This window comes from Malaya genurostris, chromosome 2, assembly GCF_030247185.1.
Source record: "Malaya genurostris strain Urasoe2022 chromosome 2, Malgen_1.1, whole genome shotgun sequence".
Classification (NCBI taxonomy): Eukaryota; Metazoa; Arthropoda; class Insecta; order Diptera; family Culicidae; genus Malaya; species Malaya genurostris.
In genome coordinates this window covers 286,126,470-286,147,730 of record NC_080571.1, presented here as the reverse complement: position 1 = coordinate 286,147,730, position 21,261 = coordinate 286,126,470, and the positions used below count along the sequence as shown (strand labels likewise).

Sequence of the window (21,261 nt, the reverse complement as noted above, 5' to 3'; positions counted from 1 at the left end):
CATTAGATTCTGTCATCTGCAGATGGTACACAACCGGCTAAAAAGTGTTGCATTTCCGATTGTCCTTACTATTTTGGCAGGTATAAATACGCTGGCGACTTCTTGCGCTGTATTTACTGAAAAGGCATAAACGAAAATGAAACACAGGCAGTCTGCTATCAGCGTAACTATTTTTATTCAAAATCACTATTTTCTTCATTCAATTGTGCGACAGTGACTCTCTCACTGAAAACTTTTTGCATTCAGAAAGCAAAAAAGAAATACAAATAGTATTCCGAACGGCGTAGCCCGAGCGAAAACAACAAGAAGCTACAGAGAAAAGCAACCCATTACGAGTATTCTACGCAAACTGTGTTGGATCTTATTTTCTAGATCAAAAACAATGTTGTGAACAAAAGAAAACTTACCGTTCTTTTTGTTTCGATGCAGCTTTTTGCTGAATAAACCATAACGGATCAGGGTCATTTCGCCGAAAGGGTCATTTCGTCGAATGACATTCCGCCGAATGGGCCACTTCGCCGAATGTCATTTCGCCGAAAGGATCATTTGGCCGTTTCCTGCAATTGTCTTAATATTATAATTGGAATTGATTTAAAATAAACACAAATGAATGATAATACGTTAACGCTCGTTTTACCTTTTTTTATATATATAAAAATAGGAATAGAATTCGCTCAAACTTTCGAAAAATTTTCCGAGGCCCGGAGGGCCGAATGTCATATACCAATCGATTCAGCTCGACGAACTGAACAAATGTCTGTGTGTGTGTGTGTGTGTGTCTGTATGTGTGTTGTCAACTAAGAGGTCGAGATCTCAGAGATGGCTGGACCGATTTTGATCAAACTAGTCGCAAATGAAAGGTCTCCCCGTCACCCAGAACGCTATTGAATGGTTTTGTGATCGGATGTTTACTTTTTGAGTTATACGAAGTTTTATGTCAAAATTTTCAGTTTTTTGACAGTATCTGTCACAATTGACCTTGAAAACAGAATATGTTTCCAGACATAGATTTCGCTCGGTAATACCTATCCAACAAGCCATAGATTGTTAAAATCCGTCCATTTTTAACGGAGATATCGATATTTTTGTGTAAGCCTTATTCCAGTAGAAGGAATTTTGAGCGCTGTATGAAAAAGTAATGCTTGGGAGCAACATGAAGCACGATTTTTTATACTGTTACATATAATTGTTTCTAAGTACCAAAAAGACTGTGTGCAGAATACTTTTTTATGACAATTTGCCTCGGACCAATTTTAGCACGGTTCATTTTTGGCAACATAATCTTTCGAATATGGCATATGTAAACCAGATGATACCAGCATTCCATAATTATATTGATTTAAACTATTTACAGCAATAAATGCTGGAAGAACATGACTTCCATATACCATACGACTCAGTTCGTCGAGATCAGCAAATGCGTGTGTGACAAATAATTTCACTCAATTTTCTCGGAGATGGCTAAACCGTTTTCTACAAACTCAGATTCATATGAAAAGTCGTATACTCCTAAACAAGGTTCCTGAATTACGTTTGAATCCGACTTCTGATTGCGGAACCACAGGATGATATGTGAAACGGAATTAAAATAATGCAATTAATTTTTCTCGTAGATGGCTGAACCGATCTAAGATTCAAATGAAATCTAAGAACCATCTATGATTCAAATGAGAGGTCTTAAAATTCTATAAAACCTCTTACTTTTTAGTCAGATCCGACTTCTGGTTTAGAAAATGCAGGGTGATTAGTATAAAAATGTTCATTTCACATAAATTAATCAGGTTTATCGGGTTTGCAGATTTGGATAATCGATTACCAAATAAATTTATTTCAATTTGAGCGGTATTCGTTTTTGGATTCGGAATGTACCCCCAAATTTTAATTCGCACTACAATTTCTCAAAGATGTCTACACACTCCTCAGGTGAATTTAACTGATTTCGGCTACACCGATTTTAGAATTCCGGTTCCAGTATCGAATCGATTCTCAAAGCTCAATCATTTTCTCAAAAAAGACCAAATCGAACTTCAAAAACAAAAATTCAAATTACAGGACTTAAGGTCCCATACAAAATTGGTGAATTTTATCCGATTCTGGAATTACAGATGATGAGTTTATAAATTTCATGTAAATTGTTTGGCGTAATAATTTATGGCTCTGGAAGTACCATAAATAATGACGAAAAACTCTAAAGTGGAACTTACTTCGACATCTCATGGAATGTTCAATCGATTGTCACACGTTAAGATTGAAATACGCTACGATTTGCAGATTCGAAATTACAGGGTAATGAGTGATTAAAATCTCAATTTGCCGTTTGAAACGACGATAATTAAAATAATGTCATGAGAACTAAACACCTAAGAATATCCATGCAAAAAAACACATGCGGATTGATAAAAAAAGGTATCATCTCACTGCTAGGTGGATTAATCACGTTTTTTTACCTACAATTGTACTTCTTGAATAAATATTGATTCTTGTACTTTTAAATAAAGATTGATTCATGAACTAGCCACTAAGCATCAAAGCAATTACATAGGTGTATCTACCAGGTAAATGTATGTGATATTTTCCGTTTACTAAGTGAAAAATATCTAATGCGGCTTCGCCACATCGATTTGATTCGTGTGCTGTCCGACCTCGCTACCGCTCGTTCGGACCTAACTAAAGCAAAGAAACCTAGCTTTGAGTAGACCGGGCATTTGAGGCGGTTACAAGTTTGTATGCAAGAGGCCGCCGCTTTCGACGGCGGGTCGGCGACCAACTCAGCCGGCGTCGCATCGGCGGCTTTATGCCACCGAGCCATCTTGGCTTCGGTTATGTGGCTGCGCCACATCAGTTATACAAGAGGCATAATAGCACAAAAAATAATATTACATTATCTATTCGAAATTACCCTTTCGGCGAAATGATCTATTCGGCGAAACGGCTTTCGGTGAAACGCCTCTCGGCGAAATGGCTTTCGGCGAAACGACTTTCGGCGAAATGGCTTTCGGCGAAGTGACCGCTCTCACCATTACCAGCTGCAATATTTTGTCATATTGGAAGATACAACGAATTTCGTTCGACATATACAATTAGAGTGCCGCACACCAAACTCACTTCACAGTTCCACGTGAAAAACATTGTTATTTACATTTATATCAATTGTGCACAAATTCTGCACATTTGCAAGTAGTCACAAAATTAGTTGGTAATGGAAATTTCGTATTGGATTGAAAATCACATTGTTTAAAAACAAAAGCTTTTTTCAGCAAAGTAAATTTTGAATTTCAACTAATTTATTAGTTGTTTTGGCAATTATGTTGTTAAAAACAACTAATTAAAAACAGTAAAACAAATTAGGCGCAGAGCTAATTTTGGTCGTTTCGTGATAACTTCCGGAAGAGAAAAAGGAGGAACCAATAGTACCGAATGAAGTTTATATTCCCAGAAACTAACAAGTTCTGCAAACTAGAAGAATTTATCAGACAGTTTTACGGGATTTGTATCTGTTTTTGACCATCGTTAGTGATAAAATATTAATGAAATTGGTAAGCCGACTAAGCCGTTTTAGAGTAAATTGCACATTTTTCTCTAATTTTCACATATTACCAGGTACCTTCGGAAATCGGATTCAAATGGAATTCAATAGCAGGCTCTGAGACCATAGGACCATTAGACGTCTCATTTGAAACTGAGTTTGTGAAAATCAGTCTCGCCACTTTTGAGGACAGTGAGTGACAATATTTTTAATATTTTTTGTGCATATCACGCTGTAACTCCGGAACCGGCAATATAGGGTAAAGTGTGTTAAAAATTTTATACCATCACTGAAAAGGGCGAAAAATTGTAAAAAGTTTTCTAAATCGATCTCAAATCTTCTCCATTTGACAGTTTTCATCAGTAGACAGTCAAATAGACCGATTCCGGTTATTCTTTTAAGAATCGAAGAAAATTATTTTGAAGAATTCCACAGTCATATATATGATATAATGATTGATAGGAGAAAGGCATCATTACACCATTTCGTGGATTAAACAGGTTTTTTAATAAACCCTAAATACCTGTAGAGTCTGACTGGCGTTTTAGAGTGACTAAAACAAGATTCAGAGTGGCGAAATGGTAGCGCGTAGGCACGGAATGCATAAGAACGCAGGTTCGAGTACTGTCTCTGAGCGTATCTTTTTCCTAAAAATCATCTTTGCTGTTAGTTTTTCATTCATTTGGCTTCTCCAATATATGTTTCCGCTCAGTCATTGCAAAACTGAACTTAGTTATGGCGGCTTTACGTCAAACCAACTAAAAATTAATAAATCCTTATTTTTATTTTTATTAATAGAGATTGTTCTCGAAAATATTCATTGGGGGTAGGTTGGCCTTAGTTTCATAGATGACCTCTTCATTCGTGCGAAATTTGTTACCGTTGTTTTGTTAGGCCCGGGACTTTTCAGTCCATGTGTTATTTCGTGCTCGTTGATAAATTAAAATATATAATCTAGACGAGTATCATTTTTCTCCGATATGACTCAACCGATTCCCTCCAACTTAAATTCAAGTGGAAGGTCATACAGTCCTCTCCGGAATTCCTGAATTTTATAAGGATTAGACTTCCGGCTCCGGAATTAAAGTGCGATGAGTGTTTGAATGGTCAAGCCGTCGTATAGAGCGACGATGTAAAAAAAAGGGAAAAATACGTTTGATTTGTGCTCAAAACCATTCCAATGTTTAGGGCAAGTTAGTTGCTTTTTTCATATCATTTATTTTACCCCGGCTCCTGTAAGTTGCTGGTCTTAACACATAACTGGATAAGTCGCATGACTGACACACAGATGACACTATCATTGCCAAATCCATATGACGTTTATGAAGTCTTTTTCGGAACAATGGATTTAAAACAATTTCGTGTGTCCGTTTCATTCTGGATGATACTCTACTTCATCGAAAAGAACCATTAGTTATTGGTTTGCTGAATTTAGTGGTCGTACAGACACCGGTGATGATGAACGTTCTGGCCGTCCAATTGAGCTTGTACTGCAGAAATCATCAAAAAAGTCCACATATTGTTTATATCCAATCGTAAATAGAAATTGGGTGAGATAACTGAGATAGTAGAGATATCAGAAAATTAAACAACAACGTGCTGATGACGCAGATGATTAAGTGTTTGGCCACGTTTACAAGCAGTGTTGGTGATTGCCGAAAATTTGACAGAAGCTGCTATATTGCTATCTATATTGTATACAACATTTTCAATCCGGTAGAAGATGCTACAAGAACTCGAGTCTCTCAATGCATGAACCGTGAGAGAATTTTGCAACATTTCTTCGCTCCACTTCATACTCTGAGTATTTCATGCCCTTAAAAAAAATTACAGTCTGATAATGATCGTTGCTGTGTGGAATTTCCCAAGAGAGAATCGCAAGTTGACAATTATCGCAGAAAATTGAATCGATAATTCAACTAGATGATTCTCATACTAGGTTGCAATATTTCAAAACCCTTGTGTGGAGCATTCACAGACATTTTCATAGACACAACTTATACAAAAGGTTATATGCGCATAGTTAGAATAAGCGGCAATAGTAAAATGATTCTATCGCAATTGTCAACTGCCTGTATAGAATTGGATCGCGAAACGAGAATAAGCGACCGTTTGTTGCTTCAGAGAGGATCCCCACAGCAGCGTGCTAACCTTTGATTTTCAGACAGATCATCGAGAGAAATTCGCTCTCGCACTGGTGTCGATTCTATGTTAAATGAGCCAGGCCGGGTTTTTGTTGTTGCGATGATTTCCGTTTCTCTTTGATGGCACTGATTCAATCGTGTGAAGAGTTGAGAGTGAACGTTCTTTGAGGCGATAAAAGCCATCCTTGTTTACAAGTAAAGCAACGATTGAATGAATTACATTGCGAATTGCTTCCTTATCCACCGTATAGTCCAAATCTGGGCCCTATTGACTGCTGGCTTTTCGCTGATATAAAAAAATGCTCGTCGATAAGAAATTCAACTTGAATGAAGAAGTAATTACTGTGAAGGTAAAATATTTTAACATATATATATATATATATATATATATATATATATATATATATATATATATATATATATATATATATATATATATATATATATATATATATATATATATATATATATATATATATATATATATATATATATATATATATATATATATATATATATATATATTCCGGAACTACAGAATGATGTGTGTCCAAAATTTCTCAGTGTCATTTAAAGCGACACTTCACAAAATGGATTTTATTTTCCTAATTTAGGGTCAAAACTATCTCGATTTGTAGGTTATGCTAGTTTACACCCAAGTAAACTTCCTTGTTTCTATGCAATGAAATATAAGCACTATGAGAAGAGCATCATAACACCACTTGGTTGATTAAAACAGTATTTTCTCAAACTACTACAGCTGATTTACTGGCAGGCATATCATTAATTCAACTGTGCAATATTTCCACATTCGCCGAAACTTTATTCAACATGTTCGAATTTTCTACACTGCACTCTATTTCCTGAAGGGCTAGTTCCAAGGTGGGTAATTTTGCATACCGGGGGGAATGACCCACCATTTCGAAGTATTAATTTATTAAAATTTTGTTTCGGTAGAACTTTGCATGAGACGCAAAAATTCGAAATCTGAAGCGTTTTTGGTATTTTGTCTTGAAACAAAATTGCGCATACGGCATAAAACTACTGTGGGGTTGTTCGAGCTGTTAAATTAGGACTACATAACTAGTTTCAAAATCACTGATGGAAGGTGCTGAACTCGTTCATTCAGTACTTCATAATCGAAAAGTAATGCCTTGGTATTACATTTCTATTGGCGTTCTCGCCAGATTTTTCTCGCTTCGTCAGAAACTCTAACTAACCAGATCTTTTGCCAGATTTTCCCAGTTTTTGTCAGATTTCCGCAGTTCTTTACGGGTTTTGAACTATATACGATAGGTGGTGGGACTTTTTTTTTGCTCGCTGAAAATGAAGCCCGGTCAAAATTTCCTTGTATATAGTAGATCCAGACAAATCCAGATAAATTTTTGAATCAGAGACAGATTTTTGAAAAAAACATAAACTGGCAACTCTGCCCACCAGTGTTTTTCAATGGAAAACGCCATAAGAATCCTTCCAGGTCGGGGCTCGAACATACGACAACTGGCTTGTAAGACCAGCGCCCTATGCATTGAACCGCCAACCCATGATCGAAACCACCGAGAATTTCCTCGAATACGAAGAAACAGCTGATTTTCGATCAAAATGTGTGTCGTGCGTATCGAGCGGCGCACGAAACAAATCCATAAACAGTCCAGATTTTTTCGCTGATGTGCATAATACATTGTTCAAAGAGTCCCGGGACTGACCCAAAGATGACATTTATGATGTCAAACAAACCTTATTTTTCGAAAGTAGCAACCTTCAGATGACATACGTTAAATTTTTACGTCAATCGTTCCACAAACACTAAGCCTACCGATATATACCTTATGATCAAAAAAGAACCGGAATTTTCATTTTAAAATTCCCGCGCTTGTCCAATCGGTAAACTTTTATTCTCTCAACGTTGGCAACACTTTTATACACATTCTGTCAAATTTTGACGCATATCGTACGATTAGTTTTTGTTTGGCGTCTATACAAAGAAGTTGAAAATTTTTCGTGTGGCGATTTTTATAATGGATGAAAATTTAGAACAACGTGCGTGCATCAAATGTTGTGTTGTAAATGGATTTAAGTGTTCCGAAACGTTGAAAATGTTAGAAAAGGCCTTTGGTGAATCGTGTCTAGGAAAAACACAGGCATACGAGTGGTATAAACGCTTCAAAGGTGGTCGTACAAGCTCGGATCATGATGAGATCCCTGGCCGCCCAACAACATCTGTTACTGAAGAAAACATTGAATCGGCGAAGCAAATCGTGTTGCAAAATCGTTCTGTACCGATTGGAGAGATTGCTGTGTTGTTGGGCATCTTTTATGGACCAGCCGAACACATTTTAACTGATGTTTTGGGTTTGAAACGCGTCGCTTCTCGGCTGGTGCCAAAAAAGCTGAATTTCATTCAAAAACAGCGTCGTGTTGATGTGGCCAAAGAGATGAGACAATAACCGAACCTCCAGCAACTACTTGTCCTTTTCTGATCTGAAAAGGATATTCCCGAGAAAAATTATTGGCTCGCATGAGAGAGTCATCGTTGCCACTGAATCCTATTTTGAGACCATGGACAATTCATCCAATAAGTATGGTATCCAAAAGTTAGAAAAAACTAGAACGATTGCATTGCATTTAAAGGTACATGAATTGTGATGTTCCTAGTTAACTCCTGGACTTTTAATAATAGTACGGTCATATCGAACCGCACAGAGTGCAAGTCGATTCGATACTGAATCTTGATTTTCCTAAATGCGAGCGCGCTCATTGAAGAGCAGAAATCTTCTGGAAACCGTGAACTTGTGTATACGAATCTGTCGTATCTGTTAGCGGAAACAATGACAATGGTTTGGAAAATTAGACATGGTTCGTTATTAATTGACGTTTCTATATCTATATAATATCAATATCAATGCATTTCCAAGCAGTATGTATAATGATATAGAAATCAGGTAAAAATGGTTGAGTACGGTTTCATTTGCATTGATGAGACGCTTAAGCTTGACTCCTCGACTAGAAGGTGAATGTTAAGCAGGCTTCCCAAATGTACCGCCGCGCGACATTATTATTGAGGCTGTCATGATACTCTTTCCATGACAGCCTTGTGATAGGTTTCATCACGACAGCCCTTAGAAAAACAGTGCTGTACAGCCAACGTTGCCGTCATTCACTTCGTTCGACAGTTCATTCCATCTCAAGACATTTTGTCGTGGTCCACGACAGCCGAAGAAGCATGAAGTTCTCGCAATTGCGACAGTAAACTTCGGGAACCATTCACTGCGTTGTTTCTGTCGAGAGCAAAATACGACGTGAACATTTCAAAAGGGCCTCAAAACAATTGACAGATTCTCTTTGTTTACTTTCTCTTTCGATTATATCTGCGTTATTACGCAATTGTTCGTTACATGTATGATACTATTACAAAGCTGGAGATATTTTCTTTCATTTTATATGCAAATTTGGTAAGTGAACGTGAACATTTAGGTGTTATTAACAGAAGAGAAAGTAAACAAAGAGAATCTCTCATTGGTTCATGTGCCCTTATGAAATGTTCACATCGAATATTACTCTCCCTTGACCAGGTCTGCGACAGTAGCTGGTGCGGTTTAAATTTGTTGCTCTTGGTTTGCTATGATTTTTGGTTCGAGGCAAGCATGTTGGTTTTTAGTTTTGCCTTTGCTGATTGTTTTGCGCAGCGGTTGATCATTGCGCATAGCAATCACCGTTGTTAGGGCATAGATAACAATATAATTGATAATTAATAATATACGAAACTACTAATACGAAACGGATTGAAGAACGGACTTTGGTTTTAATGAATAGCTAATTTTTATATTTTGGTCGATCTTCTATGAATCGATCGATCAATGAAATTCCATAGAAAGAAAAGTTAGTTTTCAAGAAATTATATTCATAATTAAAGAGCCATGTATTTCAACAGCTGAGACAGTTCAGCATGCTCGTTTCAGGCAGGTTACGTTCGGTTTGTGCACTCTAACATTCAAAATGTATGCGCGTACTGATGTGCGTGGAGCATTATTTTCATCCTCTTTATCTCTTCCTTCAGGATAGTAAAGGCGCGATCGTTCCTTATACAAGAGTGTAAAAGCCAATTAAATCAGATTTTAGATTTATAGGGTAACGGCTCCCTATTTCATCTTAGCTCCTATTTCCATCTCATCCCTTCACCTCATTACTTTGGACATGAATAATATTTTAAAACCTACCTGAACCAAACTGTGAAATGTTTTAAAATAATTATAAAAGCTATTGTCACACTTACCTATTGAAAGAAATGGTTTTAAGTTCTTCGGTTATCGTTTTTTTTTCATTTCAAATAAACTCACTTTTCAATTTAGGACACATTTTCGTCTCAAGATTTACAGTTCGTCATGTTTCTGATTATCTACTAATCGATTCGTCTCAAAACATGATCACTTTTTCGCACAATTACACTACCATTGAATGCTGGATGACTTCATAATTAGTAATGTTCACTTGCTACTTGTTTAATTAACGATTTAGTACTTCAAAAACTACCCTACAAACAATAAAAGTCTTTAAGAATATGAGATGAAAGTTTTTCACTTAGTTCACTTGATTGCACTTTGTTTTCATCTCATTTGGTTTCGCAAAGTTGCCAAGTTATCTCATAATGTTACAAAACAAAAATTGTTTTTCTTCTTCAAAATCTCATCAAAAAGTATGTTTTTTGCGGTATCCGTGACATTAGCTTAATTATATTATTGATATTAATATTTCAATAAAACTGTTTTGGCTTCGAATATTACCAGGAAGAGCATGTTAAATACTAATGAAATAACCATTGTGGCAAATCTAGTAGCACTGGTTTCATTCCGCTATACGTCAACATAACGTTGTGAAGTGTGTGTGTTTCATCGGCTGTGCACAGAGATGCCAGATATTTTCATAGAAAATATGTATTACGTTGCATAGAAACTCTATATCTGGTCTATCTGTTTTCACTAATAAAATGATGTTAAATCTGTTTTCACTAATAAAATCTGTTAACATCATTTTATTAGTGAAAACAGATAGACCAGATATAGACTTTCTATGCAACGTAATACATATTCTATGAAAATATCTAACTTCAAATAGATCAAATTGGCTCTAAATTTTAATATAAATGTTTGTCAGTGTTCATAATCAATTATCTACATAAAAGATTTCCACTTTAACATGTGATTTGTCCGTTGATTAATAAACTTTTAAAGAATCATTGCAATCAAATACTAATAGATACTCAGAGAGCAAAGTCTAATTTTTTACTTCTTTCTTTCTATGAACCTGTACAAATCTGTATTAAATTTAGGAAATCTTTACAAAATCCGTACTTTGATTTAAACCAGTATGCGAACGCAAAAATCTATACAATACATATAAATCTGTATACATGGCATCTCTGGCTCTACACTTTGTTTTAAGAAGGGCTAATGAATAAATAGTAACAATTACAGTTTTGTTTTTATTTAAAGTTCACCAAATTAACTTTTCAGTAAAATTTCAAATTTAAAGCGAAAGGTAACGGAAACGACTGAAAAATTTTTAAACGTTGAAATGATTTCAAACCGGTTCTAAAAATATCATATATTGTCTCATAGTTGGCATTAGGCCGTTTTTAAGAAGAATTCTGACATTTTGAACCTGAGAGTGTAATAGTGGAATATTTCGTTTTGATTGCTGTCGCCATTGCTAATTTATAGGATGAATAAAGGATCAACGATAGGATGGATAAAAATCCATTGAGATGAAATTAGGAGCAGAGTAGTGAACATTTCGTAAGTGTTTTTTGCTGTTTTATGAACATTATTTTAATTTCCAAGGAATGTGAATCAAATCTCAATGTGGAGCAAGGCGAATGAAGCAGTAATATGAAATAGTTATAGTGATTTTAGTGGCTAAATCGAGGTTTGAAGGCGACGTCCTTACAAATGAGATGAAATAGGGAGCCCTTACCCTATGTAAACGGTAAATAAATGAATGGCCAGTGCTGCAATATTACGGACACTAAGAAACCTTTCAAGTCAGGACTGAAACATACAAAACCTGGCTCGTTAAGTTCGTTATACATTGAACCACCAATCGAATAAAAACCTTGAGTGCAAAATTTTAATCGGAATTTGCAAGGCAAAAATCATTTAGGAACATTACAACAAAGCTTTGAATGCAAAAACTGAATGAAAAATTCCGGTTCTTCCAAAAAACATGTTTCCAAGCATGGAATGCAGCATGGTTACCCGTAACAGATTCGAATGTTTATTTCGTTTTATTTAGAAAAAAAGTTTTATTTCCCCAAGTTATGTAATAATGTCTTTCTTGAGTAATATGGTCTCAAGCTTTCCAGACATATCAAATTATCTTCTATATAAGAATAGTATAGTGTTTCTATTAACCTAGAATATATTCCAAAATACATATCGGGTATGGTACGGTTACTTATATGATATAGGGTTGTGCTGATAATCTGCTGAAGCTTTTTCTTCCTGTTATGCTTAGAATTATCTTATTTCCAGAAACGGCATATTAATTATTATATTATTTAGGTCATAGCTACCAGAAGTTCGCGACTTTTACACACGTTGATACTGTCACTTTACATTGTAAAATTTATAACTCGGTTAAAGCGTATCTTTCATCAAGCAGAAGCTTGTGTTCAGTATATTTTGAATTCTTTAACTTAATGTCGTTGTTTGCCACAAAACTTGCTATAAAAGTAACTGAATGTATAGCTGCAGTTAAAAGGACAATTTCATGTAAACTTCTAGAAATATATTAATCATTTCCTCTGTGTGCTTTTACGCTCAATCCAATTTTGGAAATGTAGATCGGTACGTTGGTAAACGACTGGACAATGCGCAATTCAGGCCCCAATGTGGTTCTTAGCCTCTTGTCCAGTAACTCCTATCCCTACCTCCCCACGGTGCCGGCTGGGGTACGAGTAACCATAGGAAAGATCGGGTAACCAACCCCGGTGGGACCTTGGTCGTAAGCTGACAGGGAAGGGGGGGCTTGCCTTCTCTTTACAGAGAGCGAGCCTACCCGAGCGTCTGTTCCCCATGTTGGGGCGGCTCGAAACAGCGTCTGTTCTCCATGTTAGGAGCGGCTGATTACCGTCCTTGTGTCAGTGTGGTACTCTAAACAGTGCTGACACGATGGCCCTCCGGCGAGACAGGAGGTTGGTGCAGGCCTAACAAACCGCCCGGAAAACATATGTTACGAACGATCAAGAAGGAAATACGACTCGGTATAATCGGCAAAGACCTACGCAACGAACAAAGGACTACGATTGGAAGCTTGGCACATGGAACTGCAAATCGCTTGGCTTCCCAGGATACGACCGAATGCTGCATGATGAGCTTCAAATCCGCGGCTTCGATGTCGTAGCACTGCAGGAACTTTGTTGGACGGGACAGAAGGTGTGGAAAAGTGGGCATCGAGCGGCTACCTTCTATCAGAGCTGTGGCACAACCAACGTTCTAGGAACTGGATTTGTAGTGTTGGGCAAGATGCGCCAGCGCGTGATTGGGTGGCAGCCAATCAATGATAGAATGTGCGTATTGAAGATCAAGGGCCGTTTCTTCAATTACAGCATCATCAACGTGCACTGCCCACATGAGACGATACCCGATGACGAGAAGGAAGCATTCTACGCGCAGCTGGAATGAACCTACGACAGCTGTCCACGGCGGGATGTAAAACTCGTCATCGGCGACATGAATGCTCAGGTAGGCCGGGAGGCAATGTACAGGCCCGTGATCGGCTGCACGCGGTAACAAACGACAACGGTCAACGATGCGTAAACTTTGCAGCCTCCCGAGGAATGGTAGTTCGAAGCACCTTCTTCCCCCGCAAAGATATCCACAAAGCCACCTGGAGATCACCTGATCAACATACGGAAAATCAAATCGACCACGTTCTCGTCGACGAACGATTCTTCTCCGACGTCATCAATGTCCGCACCTACCGCAGTGCCAATATTGATTCTGATCACTACCTTGTCGCGGTTTTTATGCGCTCAAAACTATCGACGGTGCACAATACTCGTCGCACAGGAACGCCGATCAATCTCGAGCAGCTACGTAGCATTCGTACTGCAGAGGAATACGCGCAACAACTGGAGCTAATGCTACCAACGGAAGAGCAGCTTGGCGCGGCGACTCTTGAAGACGGCTGGAGGAACATAAGGTCCGCCGTGAGTAGCACTGCTACAACCGTTTTAGGTACGAGGTTATCGAATCGAGGAAATGACTGGTTTGACGGCGAATGTCAGCAGTTGGTCGAAAAGAAGAATGCAGCAAGGACGAGGATGCTGCAACACCGCACTAGAGCCAACGAGGAACGATACAGACAGGCACGGAACAGACAGAACACTGTTTTCCGGAGGAAAAAGCGCCACCAGGAAGACCAAGATCGCGAAGCGATGGAACAGCTGTACCGTGCAAATGATACACGGAAATTCTATGAGAAGGTGAACCGCTCACGTAGAGGCTACACGCCACAGGCCGAAATGTGCAGAGATACCAGTGGTAACCTTCTTACGAACGAACGTGAGGTGATCGACAGGTGGAAGCAGTACTATGACGAGCATCTGAATGGCGAAGCACAAGATACCGAGAACGGTACAGGAATCACTCTGGGTGCACGCTCAGCCGACGACAGATTCTCAGCCCCTGATCTGTCAGACATAATTGAGGAGATCGGCAAGCTGAGGAACAACAAAGCCGCGGGCATTGACCAGTTGCCAGGCGAGCTGCCTCAAACATGGAGGAGAGGCACTGGCTAGAGCGCTGCACTGGATGATTTCCAAGATTTGGGAGAAGGAGATTCTACTGCAGGAATGGATGGATGGAGTGGTATGTCCCGTCTACAAAAAGGGCGATAAGCTAGACTGTTGCAATTACCGCGCAATCACATTGCTGAACGCCGCCTACAAGGTACTCTCCCAAATCCTTTGCCGTCCTATCACCAATAGCTAAGGAATTCGTAGGGTCGTACCAAGCGAGATTTACTGGAGCCCGCGCCACTACGGATCACATATTCGCAATAAGACAAGTACTCCAGAAGTGTCGTGAATACAACGTACCCACGCATCACCTATTCATTGACTTCAAAGCGGCATACGACACAATCGATCGAGAACAGCTATGGCAGATAATGCACGAATACGGTTTCCCGGATAAACTGACGCGATTGGTCAAAGCAACGATGGATAGAGTGATGTGCTACGTCCGAGTATCTGGGACGCTCTCGAGTCCCTTCGAATCTCGGAGAGGGCTACGGCAAGGTGATGGACTCTCTTGTATCTTGTTCAATATTGCCTTGGAAGGTGTGATTTGAAAAGCGAGGATCGGCACGAGTGGCACGATCTTCCGAAAGTCCGTACAACTTTTTGGCTTCGCTGACGATATTGATATTGTGACACGTAACCTTGAGAAGATGACGGAAACCTACATCGGACTGAAAGCTGAAGCTAGGCGTATCGGACTGGCCATAAATGCGTCGAAAACAAAATACATGAGAGGAAGAGGCTCCAGAGAAGAAACACTACGCCTCCCACCACGAATATTGATAGACGGTGACGATATCGAGGTGGTTGACGAGTTCGTGTATTTGGGCTCACTGGTGACCGCCGATAATGACACCACCAGAGAAATTCATAGACATATTTTGGCAGGGAATCGTGCGTAATTTGGACTCAGAAAAACCCTCCGATCGAGAAAAGTACACAACCGCACGAAATTGACCATCTACAAAACGCTCATTAGACCGGTTGTTCTCTATGGCCACGAGACCTGGACTATGCTGGCAGAGGACCAACGTGCTCTCAGTGTTTTCGAAAGAAAGGTACTGAGGACCATCTATGGCGGAGTGCAGATGGAAGACGGAACGTGGAGACGACGTATGAATCACGAATTGCAACAGCTGCTAGGAGAACCACCTATCGTACGGACAGCTAAAATCGGACGTCTACGATGGGCTGGGCATGTCATAAGGATGTCGGACGACAGCCCAGTGAAAATGGTTCTTGAATCTAATCCGACTGGTACAAGAAGGAGAGGAGCGCAGCGAGCAAGGTGGATCGATCAAGTGGAGGGTGATCTCAGAAGCATCCGTGCCTTGAGTGGCTGGCGACGAGCAGCCATGGACCGAGTTATGTGGAGACGTATGCTTGATACAGCAAAGGACACCCCAGGCCTATAGCTGTTAGGTAAGGTAAGTAGATGTTGCAATCACGAGCCGCAAGCAGAAGATGCGGTGCCTTGAAATTTCAAACAGCACATCCAGTTTCTATGCGCTCGCTACAATTCTCGTACACATACATTTTGGTTTTCTGTTTGAGTCGGCTCTCACGCCCTCAGTCCGGAACTTCCAGGGCGAACATGCGATCGGAAAAGGAAACTTATTCGTGAATAGTAAAGCGAACTATTGAATTAAATTCGGATCCGACTTCCGCAGTTACAAGTCTAAGAATGTCGAAAATTTTCTACCGTCTAATTGGCTTAGTAGCTTGTGCCCGTATTAAAAAAAAATCAAACGTTTGGAACTATAAATATTGTAACTGAATAGTGAAACATTCTGAGAGCCGAGTTCATTGCACTTATTTAACGGTTTTCTTTCTGAAAAGAAATTATGTTCTGAAAAATGTAGGTGTAATTCCCCGGTGAACGACCACAATTAAGTTTGAAACCGGGAATAAATAAAAGATATAATAACAATAATAATAATAATAATAATAATAATAATAATAATAATAATAATAATAATAATAATAATAATAATAATAATAATAATAATAATAATAATAATAATAATAATAATAATAATAATAATAATAATAATAATAATAATAATAATAATAATAATAATAATAATAATAATAATAATAATAATAATAATAATAATAATAATAATAATAATAATAATAATAATAATAATAATAATAATAATAATAATAATAATAATAATAATAATAATAATAATAATAATCATAATAATAATAATAATAATAATCATAATAATAATAATAATAATAATAATAATAAGATTAATATTGTAGCAGTCATTTCCGACCCTAAGAAACTCATTGTTTTAGTTATCCTAGGAGAAACAGAATTTAAGAGCAGTATATGACACGAATTAGTCTTTCATTTATTTAAAATTCAAAAATTAAATTTTTAAATTCCCAGTTTTGGTACCGATCATCCCTCCCCATCCCTCCTCCTCCTCCTTCTCTTTCAGAATCTCGGCGAAGACTCAGCATCCACTGCCCGGACCACCCGGCCGCTGCCGCACACCCAGTCGAGAAACTACACTGCTCCATGGGCCATCCGCGGGGGGGGGGGACGGAATGTCGACCAAGGCCCCCTTCTCTTTCAACCACTACACGGACCCCACCTAGATTCAACCTCTACCACCACCGACCACCAGAGCACTGTTTCACTACTATCCGAGGCACGACTCCGCCACCGCGAGAGGCTGGCCTCCCGGAACACCTATCACTGGACCCCACTCCCATCGGACCTCCACCTGCAACCATCACCCGAATACAGGACTGAGACCAGGAGCCTGGTCCCGACCTCCAGAAAGCAATCCGCCACAGACCCAGCACCTAAGCGGCCATCCGCCGGGGGCGCTGCCCTCGGGGATGTTACCCGCGGCCCGAAGCTGTAACATCAATCCCAGTCCAGCACAGAAAAATAGTCTTTAACTTAGTCTTAAGCTTATCCCTATCTTCTCTCTTTCTCTATCTCTATCCCCTCACAATCTAAGACATATGAACCGATACCATGAATTGTAACCATTATTACTGACTCTATGTAAAAACTCCCCCCCCCCCCTTTCCCCGAAATGCCCCACCTTATATCTCCCAGCCACCCCCAAACCCCTACCCCAATCTGATACATACCCGGTGAACGACCATTATTAGGTTAAAACCGGGGGTAAATAAACGATATAATAATAACCGATCATCCCTTAATTTCGAAACAACAAGTTGGATACCAGGGCCGCTTAGGATGTCCTTGGCGGAGCCCACAGAGTAAAACAATAGTAATTAAGTTAGTAGTTAGTTAGGGCACACATATCAATCGTTCCCCCGGGTTCATTAATACTTTAAAAGCTCAATGAAGTGAGTCGAATGGTATATAACACATGGCCTCCATTAAAAATTCGGTTTTCAGAGTGACTAAATCAGTCTCATCTATAATACATCATAATTCAGAGATTTTAATTAAATGATTTGCGATTTGAAAATTTCTTTTGAACTTTTCTTCACAATCCATTCGCGAAAAAAAATTCCTAATGTGCACCATCAGGAAAAAGATACATAAACAACCATCTGCTGAACTACTTTTTATCTGAGGGTTTCCCCAATCAACTTCATTGTTGCGGACCCTATATTTGTGTAGATGGCACTAAAAGATCTACCACCTCAATGAAAAAGAGCTCAACTACAAGGTCCGGGGAGTACATAGAAACTTGCAATGAGAGCAAATGGAAAGTCAATTTAAGCCGCAATGAAACTATATTAATAGGCACTGAGTTTCATAAAAAAAAACTAAAAACTTGTTTTTCTAGTTTTGTGATATTTATGGAAACAAAAGAGGTTTATTGAAGATCGGTAGTAACAAATTAAGAACTCAACGTTTTCATATTCTCATTCCTTCAGCTGCTGGCAAAACCTATGTGAATGTTAAATGAACAACTAAATTTAAGCTATTTTAAATAAATTTAAGCTATTAGTTGATTGATTCTTATGTGAAAAAGAACAATTGAGAATACTAAATTTGTAACAAAGTTTGGGGTAAACCAAAAAAAAAATGATTCTTTTGGAAACATAATGGTTTCATAATATTTTTCTTTTTAAAATACTTTTATCGAAAAGCTGAAAGCACTTGTTCACATATAAACATAACATCTTTTCAATTTTATGATCGAAAACTATTCAAAGTGCACCAAACACTTTATTTTCGTTCAGAGTATTATATTCTATAATTTCAACGAAATCGGTGAGGCACGGGTACCAAAGTGTTCCGACAATTGGTGGAGTAACGTTAAATACACTAAATAATTAAATAGTTGTGAAAAGTAGCTACGATTCGATCGAAAAATCAAAACGTCGTTATTTAGAGTAAGGGTGCATAAGACATTCTCGGAGTATTATTAATGAATGGTAGTGTATCTGTTTCTTTAGGAATAAGAAGGAAGTACTAAGGATCAATACTTTAGAAATTCAGATATATGAGCCGTTACACAAAACTCAGTGTTTATCTTTTAATATTCGCTAACTATTAAAATTCATTGCCTTTGCCGACAATATATATTAATCTAAAACAATTTCTTTTTTTCACAATGGTAATGTGTAATGAAAGCCTGATGTTTCCTGCAAAGGTAATCCCAACAACGCAATCGTATGTGCTAGTACCGTTTCATTGAGGCAACCGAAATAGTGCGAGTGCACTATGAGCTACAGCTCGTCTCCAGAAACAGCCGATTTATTGCTTCAAGAGACATTGATGAGACAGCCGGCTCGCGACAGCCCTTCGTAACAGTAATTCCCTGAAAATCAACCCACATTATCGAAATGACGGAATGCATAATGAATTCTTACTCGACTGCATGATTTTTCAGTGCTCGATCGGTTCAGTGCTAGAATTTTCGCCTGAGTTGGCTACTCGATCAACCTGATTGACAGTGACATTATAAATGTCATTGAATATTCGCTCATTTTATGAATGTGTTAGTGTAAAATTTAGGCGACTTAAGCCATTTCATTACACTTCAGCTAGAGGAATGGATGATGCTGACTAAGGTAGGCTGTTTTGTTAATTTCCAGCGAATTTCAACAGTTTATGTTGGAATTCTAAGAAGAACTGGTTATTTACTAGTTCTGTATATCCGAAAAACATGAAGATTTCAATGTGTATAATCAGTTATGTAATGTTTTCATTTAAAAATAAACTGAAAGTCAGCACGAAAACGTGCAAAATCGGGAAAGAAGAAGAAGAAGACAAATTGACAATTCAGTCCGCATCTTCTCACTCAATTCCGACTGATTTCCGAATCAACCGGTTGTAGGCGAAATTCATTCGGAATCGGTTGTTGCACTGGAGTTGGAATTGATTCGGAATTCATTATGATTTCCACATGAAATTCCGAATGAAAATTTCTCGCCGATTCGGAATTGATTCGGAATCCATTCGGATCTGATAATGTGGGAAAGGATGTCTTCGATTTTCAATGGCTGTCGCCGTAACAGTTCATGCGAATGAGCTAACATAAAGAAACAGGATACAAACAGCCCGTTCGGTTTGACTACTCTCCGGATAGAATACTCTCATCAATCTGGCGAATACAAACTGTCTCAGTGACAGTATTCATTTAGGCATGCGAGGGCTGTTGCCATTACAGTTCGGCATATGCTTCACACATACTGTAGACTGTGGCTTTCGACTTTGCGCTCAGACAGTCCATGCTGTCTCGTGGCGTATGCCATTGAAAAGCAGTACTGCTGGGAAACCTGATGTTAAGTTACTAAACGACTTCTACTTGCTCAAATGAACCTTGTCACGTCCTTTGATTTCATTTATTTCGAGTTACAATAAAAATATTCTTATTTGTATAAACAATACAAATATTACCATTGTTTTTCGCATGAAACTGCAGGTGGGTAATTACCCACCTTTGGAATTTTCAGGTGGGTAGTACTACCCACCGTACCCACCTCTTTCACCGGCCCTGCATCCTGGCTAACAATTAAAATTTCGCGTAGGACAGAATAATCCGAAAACTGAAACTGTCTGAGTGATATGTTTCCATTCACAGGATTCGCCGTGGCCTGAACGAGGATCTGGTTTGGGGTGGCTCGGAGAGCAGCAAAAAGTCCGTTACACTGCCCGCCGACCCAACCGGAAGCTACACATTCAATGTGACGGATTTTCCGGGAAATAAAACCATCTTCCTGGTGCATGTGCGGTTGTACGACAGCCGGAGGTGCTACGTAGAAGCTGCGCCCAGACGAGGTACGTATGCAAAATGTATTCATAGTTTACGATAGAGTTAATGATGAAAGAGTGTGAATTTACTAGCGAGCAGAAAAACGAAAACACGGAAGCAACAGGTCACGCACTTAAAAATGAACTCGGGTGAACCTATCATTGTCATATGAACTTTAGATTATGAATATTTATACTTGAGTCCTCTGAATCTGTCATTTAGAATTAGGTACATATTGTCAAATCTGAAATTGGAAATTGCAATCATGAATAAATTTTATTTACGTTTCGTATTCGAAATAGGAAATAGGAAATAGGAAATTGAACTTCGGAATTTTAAATTGGGAATTCTATTTTGGAAATTTGAATGGCTATACTCGGACAAGACTGTGATGTCTGTCCCAACGAAAGTTCATTTTGTTATACTACTTTGAAGGAAGCCTTCAATGCTGGAAAAATTCTTCCCTAAATTCCAACCCTTCAATTACCAAATTGACGGAACTACGGCGGTTCTATTGATTTTGATTTTATTTGATTTTTGAAGCAACTTTATTGTAGTTTACTGATAAATTAAAAAAAAAGA

At 38.5% G+C, this 21,261-nt stretch overlaps 1 protein-coding gene across 1 annotated transcript in view; it reads left to right on the top strand.

Moving 5' to 3' along the window:
- Positions 1-21,261, top strand: part of LOC131429253 (uncharacterized) — a 367,830-nt gene that overhangs the window by 168,304 nt on the left and 178,265 nt on the right. The window contains exon 7 of the mRNA XM_058593304.1: positions 20,509-20,709. Within this exon, the coding sequence (XP_058449287.1) occupies positions 20,509-20,709 (201 nt within the window). The remainder of the gene's footprint in view (positions 1-20,508; positions 20,710-21,261) is intronic.